The sequence below is a fragment of the Ochlerotatus camptorhynchus genome, unplaced genomic scaffold (assembly GCF_037179485.1).
Source record: "Ochlerotatus camptorhynchus isolate MF236.1 unplaced genomic scaffold, CSIRO-AGI_Acam_v1.1 ptg000336l, whole genome shotgun sequence".
NCBI lineage: Eukaryota > Metazoa > Arthropoda > Insecta > Diptera > Culicidae > Ochlerotatus > Ochlerotatus camptorhynchus.
The window spans coordinates 2,357,256-2,370,841 of NW_027040824.1; the positions used below are offsets into that span (position 1 = coordinate 2,357,256).

General features: G+C 40.0%; 1 protein-coding gene across 1 annotated transcript; it reads left to right on the plus strand.

Moving 5' to 3' along the window:
* Positions 1–226: 226 nt before the first annotated feature.
* run (segmentation protein runt) lies at positions 227–10,916 on the plus strand. The gene is made up of 3 exons (XM_065231043.1): positions 227–1,159; positions 1,856–2,032; positions 10,012–10,916. Exons 1-3 carry the CDS (start codon positions 694–696, stop codon positions 10,758–10,760), a joined length of 1,392 nt encoding a protein of 463 aa, XP_065087115.1. The 5' UTR covers positions 227–693; the 3' UTR covers positions 10,761–10,916.
* The last annotated feature ends 2,670 nt before the right edge of the window (positions 10,917–13,586 follow it).

The following is a 13,586-nucleotide window of genomic DNA, read 5'->3' on the forward strand; positions in this document are numbered from 1 at the left end:
TGCAAGGAAGCAACGAGTCGGTGCGAGAGAGCGAGTGAGGTTGAGGGGAGGAAAAAAAAAGCGTGTGGAAAACCAAACAGAAAAAGTGTTCAGATATATGCGAAGGGTACAAACACAGTTGTAAGGCCTAGGAGGGGTACACCGTACGCACAGAGTGGCTGCTGGTGTGTATTCGCGCGCGCCGTCTGATGCCGTCCGGAGTCAGGGAGGAATCGGTGAGCGATTTTTAAAAACAGTTCCATCTGAGACATTGTGTGAATTACATGTCCTGGGAAGTGGTCCGCGGAGGAGTTCGAGTAACTTAGAATTTTATGTGCTGAAAGCTCGGGACGTGATCAACAGATCTTGTGACCGATTAAGGTAGATCTATGATACATTTCTGAAAAATTAGTGAAGTATGTGACATCACCTTGGATAAGGATAAGGAGAAAAATCACGAAGGATTTAATCGGTGGTGTGGTGTGACTCGTAACGGAAAGAGACACGCTTTTCTAAGTTCGCAGTTTCAAGCGTACGCATGCTTGGAAGACGCTACCGATACGGTTGATAGTGGAGTGAGAAGTGTAGCAACTGTTGCCATTTGATGGATTAGACAGTATCGTGCAAGGATATCCGAGTGCGAGAAACAAGTGAATACAGTGAAAGGAAGTTATCCGATTGCGATCCAAGTTGGAATCATTAAGTGAAACTCAGATGCATCTTCCGGCTAGCAGCGAGTGTCAAACTCCTCCGACAGCAGATAAAAGTATGACTGATATGTTCTCGAATCTTCATGATATGCTGCAGGAGTACCATGGGGAGTTGGTGCAGACCGGCTCGCCGGCGGTTCTCTGTTCGGCTCTGCCGACGCACTGGCGCTCCAACAAAAGCTTGCCATGTGCCTTCAAGGTTATCGCCCTGGATGATATCCAGGATGGAACCATAGTTACCATCAAAGCCGGTAATGACGAAAACTACCATGCCGAACTGCGTAATTGTACGGCGGTCATGAAGAATCAGGTGGCAAAGTTCAACGATCTTCGGTTCGTTGGAAGATCTGGCCGAGGAAAGTCGTTCTCCGTTACGATAACAATCAGTTCGTACCCCAGTCAGATTGCCACCTACACCAAAGCAATCAAAGTCACCGTTGACGGTCCTCGGGAACCTCGATCTAAACAAAGTAAGTTTTTCCCAGTGCAAGAGTTCAGTGTGTATTTTATGATCTATTCGTTTTACGGAGGCGCCAGTTTTCCAATAAATTCTTCCGTTGTGATCCATAAAGTGTTAGATTTGTTTGGAGTTGAAGGCGCCAGCCAACAACGCTGGCTCGTCTTTCCCCACTGTATGTCAGTAGATGGTAGCGTTACAATCGAACCATATGCTGCGCGAGAGCATAAATACCAACATTAAATATTAATCGTCTGAAATTGGGTCGTTCGGAACGTGCGTGCATTATCCCCTCGCTCCCCTCCACCCCCCGTTTTTTGGAGTGCTCCCGACGACCGGAAAACAAAAGACTTCCGGAAGTTCATCTCTTTGATAATTTAAACATGAGTCTCCGCCCTCACGTGCCGTCTTTTTTCTCTTTCTCACGCATGGGTGAAGCAAGAAAAGAAAGAACAGACAAAGAGTCGCAAACGAAAAACTCTTGCCTTTGTAAACATTTGAATTTCACACATCTCAACTTACTTCTCGACTTTTACCGCTCCGCAACAGTGTCGTTTTGCTTTGTTTGTGCGCCACCATCAAAGAGCTTTCCCAGTTCCCTTTGACAATTCTAACAGCGCGCCTCCATCATTCGACTTCAAAGTCAGATCGCAACCTAACGGAAGACCGGTTAATCTTCACCATGTTGCTCTTCTTTCTCAACCCACAGATTTCGCCTACGGCCATCCGGGAGCATTCAATCCGTTTATGCTCAATCCGGGATGGATAGATGCGGCCTATATGAACTACGCTTGGTCCGACTACTTCCGGCAGCACCAGCAAATGCAGGCTCAGCAGCAGCAGCAGCAACCGGGTCAGCCGACTCCGGTCACCTCCGTTGGAAAAGGTAAGTGTTTTGTGGGTTTTAGTGGAGGGATTTTTTTAGGTTTAGGCATGTATGCCCGCATTTATGAATGGAATGAATGTTATGGACCTTAAAGCATACTTGTAGCAAATGCAAAGTTGAATCTTTGCAGACGCCTTTTTATAACAGTGGCCAATTTCACCTAGGCAAACTATAAATGTTTTTGTGAATGAGCGCAGTCGATTGTTTACTAGGAGCCAGTTATGTTTGAAATTTACAAATTTGTAAACGTTATGAATCTTACGAAGTGTTATGAGAAAAAAAGGCTCATCAAAGATACACCTTGAGGAAGGAAGAAATTGAAAAAAAAAATACGTAAGTCTAGGTGAATTCCACAAAAGTGATGAGATATCAGCCAAATAAAACCTCATTCGGGCTCACAATCCCAACATTAAATCACATTTCTTATGTAATTGCGAATCAGCGATGGTTGGGTATCTCTATCTTATGACTTCCAAACATTGCTGAGAAAAAGAGACTTTTGTCCTGCAGCCATCAATCTTTGTTTCATTGCGTTTTTCAACTACTTGAACTGTAGAATATTCAATCGTGGATTTGTTTATGAACACTTGTTTGTTTTTGGAAAAGTTCAATAACAAATGGCTCAAGACAAAAAAGAAAGTGTTAATTGATTTCGTTCATATAATTCTGATACCCTAGAGACTACATAAAGTCGACGCACAGGATAATCATCTTATAATCAAGATAAACAATGCAAACCATGTTAATTGGAAGATCTGTAACAGCCGTAGAAGAGATACGTCATGATAAATAATTTAAATCAAAAGGAATCGTGACAAATTTGAATATGAAGACTTGCAAATAGAACAGGGAAAATGGGTGTTTATCAACTGACCTTCCGAAAGATCCGGTATATCATTAAAACAGGTCACTACACGAAGCAGATCTTAAAATATGATGTGTTTTTAAATCCAAATGTCTCGCCGCAAATTTGTAAATCTTTTTTATTGTGAACTCGAATCAAACCATGCTGGAGAATTTGGAATATCCGTGCATCATGGCACAGATTTTGAAGCTGTATAAATTTGTAAATGTCGTATAGTAATCAGAATCCACAAAATTGGGTCTCTAGTGGCCACGAACTATTGATGGTCAGTTCGTGGCCACTAGAGATCCAATTTAGTGGATTATGATTACTTTTTGAAATTCGGAAGATCCATTACCTTTTTGAGACCAGTTTAAGATAGGGTAGATGTTACAGTCATAACAATGCGTTTCAATATTGGTGTGTTCCAATTATGGCCTATGTAAATCCCACAAAAGGAACGAAAAGCCATGACTGGTACATCTTCCCTATGTGATATTTTTTAAATCTAATAGGGCGCATGGCCAGTGCGTAATGCAATATTATGCACTGGAATAACCGCGTATTATTATTCTCTCAATAACTGCGGACTGGAAACTGCATAATACAGAACATACGTAGAAGTGGTTACGATGCAGAACTAACATAGCTGTGTTTTTATTATAGTCGCTTTAACACTCTTTACTTGTCTAGCATTGAGATTTGAACTCGTAACTTTGGCGAGAGAGGTATGGATTTTCGACCCTAAAAAGAGCCGTCCCCTTAAAAGTTTTTTTTTTCAATCAATACTGCTCGTTATAAATGAGCAAAGTTAAAAATGTAAGCAGAATCTGAACCTTTGGTTGCCATGAACCAGCCTTTCGAACAATCCAGGTCAACCTGGTTCAAGTACATCCAGATGTATCGGAGATCAGGGCTCTACATTTTCGAAGCTCTAAACTGAACTCGACTTTTGTTTCTTTCATACAACTTGTTCAACGCATCATTTCTATAACGCCTAGCTAAACTCAGCACGAAACGAGAGTGAAAAAGAAGCACGCTTAGAACGAAAGGCTGACTGTGGATTTTCTCGTCATTGTTTTGCTGATCGGTTTCAATGAAAGTAACTTCGATTCCTTCCACTGACACTCCATCACTGCTTTATGTCCCGTTTTCGATGCTTTTTTTTAGATAAATATGTAAATGGAAGATAACATTACGTAAACTCTTCAAGTTTTTCCACGTGCGAAATGCTTTAAGTCCTATATATTTTCATTTTCCGTCACACACGTCATGAAACCTTTTTTGATGCATTTCATGAAAGACGAAACCATCAAAGTCGAGCGCTCTTTCACTCGTCCGCTTCAGCGAAGCTTGAAAGAAAGACCAATGACCAATTGGAGAAAGAGAGAAAAGCGATTGAACATTTTGTTTGTAGACGTCAACTGTGTTTCAAGAATGCTGCGAAGCTGTTTAACTTCAACAGAAAAAGAAAGCTAGCAGTCTCTTCGTCACATCGCTTTGTTTTCATTAAAGCTGATATGGTGACGCCCTGATTCCAAGTACTTCGAGGATGATCAGAAAACTTCAGAACAGTTTCATTAACTTCATGAACTGTGGTTCAAGAATGCTGCAAAGCTGTTCGACTTCAACAGAAAAAGAAAGCTGGCAGTCTCTTCGTCGCATCGCTTTTTTTTTTTATTAAACCTGATATGGTGTCGCCCTGATTCCAAGTACTTCAAGGATGATCAGAAAACTTTAGAACAGTTTCATTAACTTCAGGAAAATTGCAAGACGAGGAGTTGCGAGGATATATGGGATATTTCGAAAATTTCAGGACCGTTTCGGATACTTGAGGGACATTTAGGGGTCCTTAGGGAATCTTTGTGAATATTATAAAAATTTCCAAAAATTTTAAAAAACTCTAGAAATTTTAAGGTTGCTTCAAAAACTTCAGCAAGGTCCAGAAAAGTTCAGAAATAAAAAAAAAATTAGGGGATGATCCACCAGTTCCGAAAAAGTTTTCAAAACTTCAGGAAAATTACGGGAATGTTAAGAAATATTTAGGAACTTCAACTTCAAAAAAAAAACAGAGTAATTAGGAGCAGCCTAAGGGATCTTTAAGGAAGTTCAAAGTTCTATGGGCAGTTTCAAAAACATCAGTAAAGCACTTAAAACATCAAAACAGATTATACTGTTGGGGACGATTTAAGATGTTGAAGAATTAGTTTCGATAATTTATAGGCAGTTCCAAGAACTACAGCAAAAATTTAAGAATTTCATTTAAAATCTATGAACTGCCTTAAATATTGTGTGTGGCAGGATAATTTCTCAAAATGGGATTATTTCATCTGTTTTCTGTTTATGGCCGTACGACTGCGCCCATTGATTTAATACACGGCGGCTCTTTATCCTAGATTCACTCCTCAAGCCGTTGCCATAAAATACTATCTAAGTGTACTGTGTACTGTGTATAATCCTTATGGGCGGGGTTGCAGCGCGATTATATGCGGCGCGCTTCGACCGTCCCCAAATGAGAATTTAACATAAGCGTGACAATATACTCCAAGAGAAATTTCGGGAATCTAAAAGAAGCTCTTGAAGTTTCAGTGGAGTTCAAACACCTCCAAGGAAGTTAAGAAATTCCAGGAAAACTTTAAGATCTTTACAGGATATCAGATAATATCAGGAACACTTCGGGAGCTTCAAAGAAGTCCAGATAACGTAGCTTCAGGGAAGATCATTACAGCTCCATTAAATTCTAGGGATAGTTCTACTGAGTTCAGGGTAGTAGCAAGAGCTTCAGGGGAATTATAAGAATTTAAGGTAAGAAGAACCAATGGAGAAGTTCCGAGAACTTCAGGAAAGTCAAAGAACCTCAAGAGCAGCTTTATTTACTTCAGGGAAATAACATATTTTAAGAGAACATGTTAGAAAATGATACAACTACAGGAACTTCATAGAATTACAGAAAAATTGCGGATTCTTTAGGGAAGTCCAGAAAAGTTCAGAATTATAAATATTGCAAGGAAATTCCTTAAGTATCAGGGTTGTTTTAAAAACTTCAAAAGAACTTTAAGGCAGTTCCATTAGCTTCAGGAAAATTGTGGGTAAAACTTCTGACGACTTCAGAAAAGCGCAAAGAGCTTCAGAATTAACGGAAGAGAATTTTAGGGAAGTCCCGATAACTTCAAGCGATTTTTCATTCGATTTAAGCGATTTTTAGGAAAGCTACGTGAACTTTAGAGTAGTTTTAAGATCTTCACGGAAATTGAGAGATCTTCAAGGCTGTTCGATGAATATCTGGAAAATTTCAGGATCTCTATGATCTTTGTCTTACTTGAAATATCTGATTGCAGCAAATAACTGGCACGTTTCAAGTTACCCTGGAGATATCTATTGGAGATTTATATTCTCGCTGAAATTTATGGTATCTATTGACTGTTTCTCTTTAATGCAGCGAAGAGTTTCGATAGTATCGCTTTCCGATTCTTATTTAAACGAAGATAGCGAATCAATCATGGCGGGATACAACAGTAATTCGGGGTTTGGCTCATCAAAGCGAGGGTCTGGGAAGAAGTATTTTTTATCTCAGATGGCAATAGCTAACAAAACGAATGGCATTTTATGAATGGTGCTCTTCCCTGTTTTACGCATACCCCAGTGTCAATTAAAGGAAATTAAATTGCGCGTACATGCACTTATACATTCCTATATTACAATAAAGGGTGCTCTTGAAAGGGACGCATGGATTTAAGGTGAGCAGGACGCTCACATATTAAAAATCAATTAGTAACTAGCTTTCAATTGACAATCATAGCACTGAGAACAACTCAACGGAGCTGAGTAGCAATGAAACAAACAAAAAGTTCGAAAATACATATAATTATGAGTTCTCCTTCCTGGGCGGTGACTTGATTGCAGTTTTCACTAGTGCTTGCAGTTTCCTCCTTATTTCATATTCAAACTTGATGAAGATCACCTTCTCCTTCACTATCGCATCTGTTGCATCCATGTCGACTGGATTCGCGACCAGTAATTTCACGAAATTGGTAATCTATCCCATCGTAGGCTTTGACATTATTGTGGCATTATTGTTGAAATTTTTGATTCCAACAGTGACGACAAAGCCCGATCTGCAGGCAGTAATACTGCTGCTTCAACAGCTGCCAGCAAACTGTTCTTTCAACTTATAAGGAATGATTTTTGATATCTTCAACTTATGAGGATCGACTTCTTTAACCTTTCAAACGATGTTCAGCTTCTGCAACACAATACGAATGATTTTTTGCCACTATACCTAGGACGGTATTGAGCCATTAGATCGATTTCCATTAGGACGAATTAAGAAAAATATATATATTAAACGTAGAGTATTCTGTGGAACAATTTCTAACACTTACCGAGGAACAGAAAATTGTAGGTTGAAGTAAAATTTTCTTTTTAATTCTGCAAATTAAAAAAATCAACATCACATATAAAACAACCAAGACCTTATGCTATGAAAATAAAACAAAACGAAGTGAACTAAGCCCTAACTTTAAGAACGCCGACTTAAACGCTGGCCATACTGAGCAGTTATAACATGTTATAAGCCTATCTTGATGACATATTTCTTTTCGACAATATGTTATAACTTTGTATTTTTAGGGAACTTTTCAAGATTTTGATGTATAAATAAATTTGCAACTCATTTGTGTAGAAAATGTTGAAAGACTTGGAACAATTTTCGAGATTTCGCATATGACAGTTCCACGCCAACTGACGAATCGATTAGCATACCAAAAGAAGTGAATAACGGCCGATAGCGTGATCGAACCCGTGTAGCACTACTACTGCTGCTTCAACAGCTGAGAGCAAACTGTTTCTTCAACTTATAAGGAATGATTTTCGATATCTTCAACTTATGAGGATCGACTTCTTTAACTTTTCAGGAACGATTTTCAGCTTTTGCAACATAATAAGAGAATCAAGATAATGCAATACTGGTCAAAACTTCATCCGCAAATAACGGTAGTTCGCTGAAAATTGTACCTACCAATACATTCAAATCTTTTTTCTGTTATCCATTAACTCAATCTGAGGATTATCCTGCTCTAATATTATGAACAATAACAGCAGAATATCAATTTATGTTTTCACTTTATTATCATTCTCTGGTTTGGTAAACGGATGGCTTTGACATTACAATTCGTATCAATTATCGGCAGTGTTGACATATCATCAATCGAATGATATTTTCCAGCTCTCATACGCTCTCAATATTACGGATGATATTGGAGCAACATATCATACTTGATATTGATTTTACAAGCTCCTTTTTGATATTGGGAGACTAGTCACAACATGTAAAAATGAAGCTTAGAGTTGATTCGACTCAAAAATGATTCCGTTGCTCATCGTTGTCTAAGAAAGAAAAAGTATAGTTTACTATCTCTTTTTACTCTTCACCGATGACATACTCGAAGCTACTGATGCCAGCAGTGACGGTAGTTTCGAGCCGTGTTCGGATGTAAAGCAAAAAACAATGACAAACTCACCACGGTTTGGTTAGAATTGTAGTTGGTGAGTTTTGTTAGCTTGATATTCGAAGCTACAGTATCACAGCTTGCAATATCAAGCGTGATTTTGGGCATTGGTGAGATTTTTTTCCATATGCAACCTCTTACACAGTAATTTTATTGTATGCTCTTAGCGCTGCTCATTATCTCAAAACGTTGAATACTCGTTACTTTCGCAGCAAGCATTTAAATGCTGAAGAATAAGATAGGCCCTTTTTAATTACATCCGATTAAGAACAAAATTGATAGCATCCACAAATAGCCACTATCATGGCTGATTTGCCTTGTCATCAACCATGTCCTTAAACTGACTTTGCTTAGATCAACTTGACTGATGTTGGTTTAGATTAACTTGCAATTTTCCATATTCACTCATATTACCGCACGATTCTTAACATTCTGGATATGCAAGAGACCTGTGGTACACAGATTCGTATGACATTATATGATTTTACAACGCCAAACCCTAAACCGGTTCCCGTCAACCCATCTGGTAACCACTTTATCGATTTCGGATTATTAAACATCACGCTTTTTCGATATACCGCCATCCAACAACGGAACGTCAGGCAAGGGTGCCGAACCCTGACCGCAGTTGCAATTGCCAGTCCGTTGATGTGCTCGTCGCTCTCTACTCACTATGTGTGTATACTTCCTCGGTCACTCTCGTGGTGGCATCCGGTGGCGATTTTGGTACACCGCTCAGGACACATCAGCCATGGTGGCCATCTCGTACATGCGGCCTGTATTTGGCCTTACGTTCCGAAACGTACGATTTTTTTTCCATCATTGTATACCGAAATGCATTTTAACTGTTAGTGCAAAGCTTAGTTGTTTAATAGGATAAATGGATTTTTTTTCTCGCACTCTGCTTTTTCGTTCGCTCCCGTTGTCACACTTTTTGAACGACGCCATTTTTTTTATCGGTGCGGGTTGATTTTTGGACCGAAAATCCCCATTGGGTTCCAAGCAACGGGTGAGAGAGGGAGAGTGAGAAAAAAAACTCAATTAATTTTAAATTACAATGAAAATGGAAAATTGTCGGTTTTGGATTGCATAAAATTTTGCGGAGTTGCCTCGCTACTTGGGGGTTACCGAAATCCGCAGGCTTACTACGGTCACCGCGTGAACCGAAATTTTATGCACCGATAACACGCCCCGCTTGAGTGGCAGTGAAAAAGTACAAACATCGCCAACGTGGCTGGACGGGAACGAAAACAACAGCAACGCTTGTCCCGATTGTCCCAGTGGCCAATGCTGGGGAATTAAAATTGCATATAAAAATCAATTCCTAGGGGATTGATTTTTTTTTTATTTTGCCAGTCCGCTCTCTTCTGTTATTCTACTTCTGCTGAACTGCTGTCTGTCGCTTTCCGGAGCACCCTAGCTACTTCCGCTATAATCCGATCAGAGTGAGTGAGCGTATGTGCAGAATGAATGAAGTGGAAGAAACGACGTTTCCTAGCAGCCACCATTGCCGCCACATGCATGCACTTAATCCCTCTTGGAAATGTTGAAATTGCTCACCCATCGTGGTCCGTAGAAGATTACGATAGCTCATGATTTTTTTTTTCTTCTTTCTTCTTCTCCCGCAGGATCTCCAACGTTACCAACGGCCAACGGTACAACAGGACCTCTACTACCAACTCCGCCGGCAGATTTCATGACAATGTCAGGAGCACCAAACACCCCCAATGGTCTTGCTGCCCCAACGGGACCAGTGTTACCCAATGGAGCCACCTACCTACAACAATTCCCCTTCAGTCCTCATACCGAGCTGCACCTGAAGTCTCCATTCCTGCCTTACGACATCTCACCACTCCGTGCCAATGGTCTTCGAGGGCCTCACCAGTTATCCGCCACCATAACCTTATCCTCGAGTGACTTCATATCCTCTTCTCGCCTTTCTCCCGCTTCGTCGCGAAACTCAACATCCTCTCCTCCCTCCACCACCAATCAATCCCAAATTAAAATGAGTCTTGAGCTCAATTCCACCAACGACCATTCATCTGCCGAAGAATCCGATGAAGAGCACATCGATGTCGTCAAGTCAGCCTTCATACCAATTTTACGACCAGCTCCAGCGTCCTCGGCCGATACCACTTCAGACGCGCTCAACCTTCCGCTGAAATCGGAAACCCCCGATTCCACTACGACAACTCCAAGTTCTCCACCTCCACAGACACCGCTATCGGTACGCTGCGAACTCAAAGCACCTTCGTCCAAGAAGCCTCAGCTGCACGAAACGGCTCCAAGTGAACCTGCCTCACCAGAAAATACCAAACTAAAGTCGCCCAACCTTATCATCAAGCAGTCAGCTAAAACTGTGTGGCGACCCTATTGAGAGTATCTGCTGCTCTCTCAAGTGCTCTCCCGGTTCGGGAAGTAACTCGTAGCGAATTATTCATACATAGTTCAGAGATCTGGTGATATTAATGTTAAATGATAATCGGTGATTTTAGGAGTTAAAGAATGAGACGTCAATTGTACATACTGAATGCAATTTTGTGAATACGATGTAGAGCACTGCAAGATTTCGTTTTTAGACATTCAAAGATAGAAATCAAAAATTGTTGTACATAGTTGAGAACGGAAAATTCTCTGTTGGAAAATCGGTCATTAGAGTTGTGATAGACTCAATCCATTGATTTTTCATTTCCAATCACAATTACCAACAATCCAAACTGTACATAAATATAGATTGTAATCTTATTCTTATTTTATTTTAAGTTAGTAAGCGAAAATGAACAAGAAACAGGTACATTTTTTATAGTACAAAAACGTGGTATTTAATGACAGCTCAGACAAACGACACTGGAATATGTCAGAACGTAAGAGAATAAATCTTTATAAAAAAAATCGACAACAATCAACCCTCGCATTTCATTTCTGTCGTCATCGCACACATGGTAAAAAAAAATCCGAAAGCATTCTTTCACTTCCCGATGGAAAATTAAACCCTCCGGCATTTGAAATCGAGCGTCAATAAATCATGCGTTCCCTTTTCAACTATACTGTAAACCTACACAACATTGGTTTTGCTCCTACCATATCTGCACTAGCATGCCCCTTCCCGTAGAATCTGTTTTTTGTACAATCCCAATACCGTGAATTGTAAAAGTGAATATTGAAGTGATTATTACTGTACTTATATATCGATTGAAAAAGTCTTGCATTTCTGTTAATCTGTTCCAAAATGTAACTCAGCTGTTGGAAGCAAACAAACTTTGGTGATTACTGATTAGTATTAATGTGAAGCACACGCTTTGCATCGATTTTCCTAACGAAAGTGTGAGGTCCACCTAGGTGTGAAATTTCCAAGGCAGTGGATGTAGATGCTGTTGAGATGGAAGCAACTTACCGGATTTAAGGGGGATTTCCAGTTCAATTGACCTAAACTTTGGATTTTTTCCAGAGAACTGGTAAGAGTTAGAGGCCTGAGTTTTTTGTCAAATCTTTACTAATTCTTGCTCTACAACTGGGAATTTGTTCAAGTCCAAAAATCCAAAATGGCGTCCAATATGGCGGCTGCCCGGCGGGTACTTCCCAAAACTGCGAGCAGCCTAGAGGTCGCAAACCGTCACCTAGAAAGAACATCGGCTCAGTTTCTTGAAGAGTATAGTTCAGAGAATGGAATGAACTAGAATCTTTGAAAAATCTCAAAATTTGACAAAATGGCGGGCATTTGAAAAAAAAAGTCATTTACCTAGTTACCAGATTTGAATGTATTGGTAGGTACAATTTTTAGCGAACTACCGTTATTTGCGGATGAAGTTTTGACCAGTATTGCATCATCTGAAAATCGTTCCTGAAAGGTTAAAGAAGTCGATCCTCATAAGTTGAAGATATCAAACATCGTTCCTTATAAGTTGAAGAAACAGTTTGCTGTCAGCTGTTGAAGCAGCAGTAGTACTACACGGTTTCGATCACGCCGGCCGTTGTTCACTTCTTTTGGTATGCTTTGTTCACTGCCTGCAGATCGGGCTTTGTCGTCACTTTTGGAATCAAAAATTTCGACAATAATGGTCGAAATAAAGTGTACCATTTATTTTGCCTACCGAAATGAAAGTGCGAAGCCCACGATGGGAGAGATTACCAATTTCGTGAAATTACTGGTCACGAATCTAGTTGACATGGATGCAACAGATGCGATAGCGAAGGGGAAAGTGATCTTCATCAAGTTTTCATATGAAATAAGGAGGAAGTTGCGAGCACGAGTGAAAACTGCAATCAAGTCACCGCCCAGGAAGGAGTACTCATAATAATATGTATTTTCGAATATTGCCCCATTGAGTTATTTTCAGTGCTGTCATGGTAAATTTAGAGCTCGTTACTAACTTAGTTTTAGGATATGCGCGCCCTATCCTTACATCCATGCGCCCCTTTCAAGAGTATCCTTTATTGTAATAAAGGAATGTAAAAGTGCATGTAGGGGAGAATGGTATACAACGCACCAGCTGACTTTCATTTGTGTTTTTCATGGCTTTTACGTAACTTTTGTGTTGTCTTTTCAAGCAGCACTTCTAGCATAGCATCTGAACTCAAAATCCTGCATGATAAATCCTAGAATTGGATTAAAAATTCCAAGAAAAACTCAAAATAAAATGAAAAAGTGCGTCTTACCCCGGGGGTGCGTTATGTACTGTTCTCCCCTACACGCAATTCAGTTCCCACAAATTTGACAAAATGGCGGTAACTAGGTAAATGACTTTTTTCAAATGCCCGCCATTTTGTCAAATTTTGAGATTTCAAAGATTCTAGTTCATTCCATTCTCTGAACTATACTCTTCAAGAAACTGAGCCGATTTTCTTTCTAGGTGACGATTTGCGACCTCTAGGCTGCTCGCAGTTTTGGGAAGTACCCGCCGGGCAGCCGCCATATTGGATGCCATTTTGGATTTTTGGACTTGAAAAAATTCCCAGTTGTAGAGCAAGAATCAATAAAGATTTGACAAAAAACTCAGGTCTCTAACTTTTACCAGTTCCCTGGAAAAAAAAATCCAAAGTTTAGGTCAATTGAACCGGAAATCCCACTTAAGAGAAGAAAGCATTTTCCACATCACAACTGGGATGACCCTTTTTCTATTAAGAGGATTGAAAGGTATTGAAGGTTTCCATAGCTAGTCCCGGATCGTAATGCAACATTGGTGCTGGATACATACAAAAAATT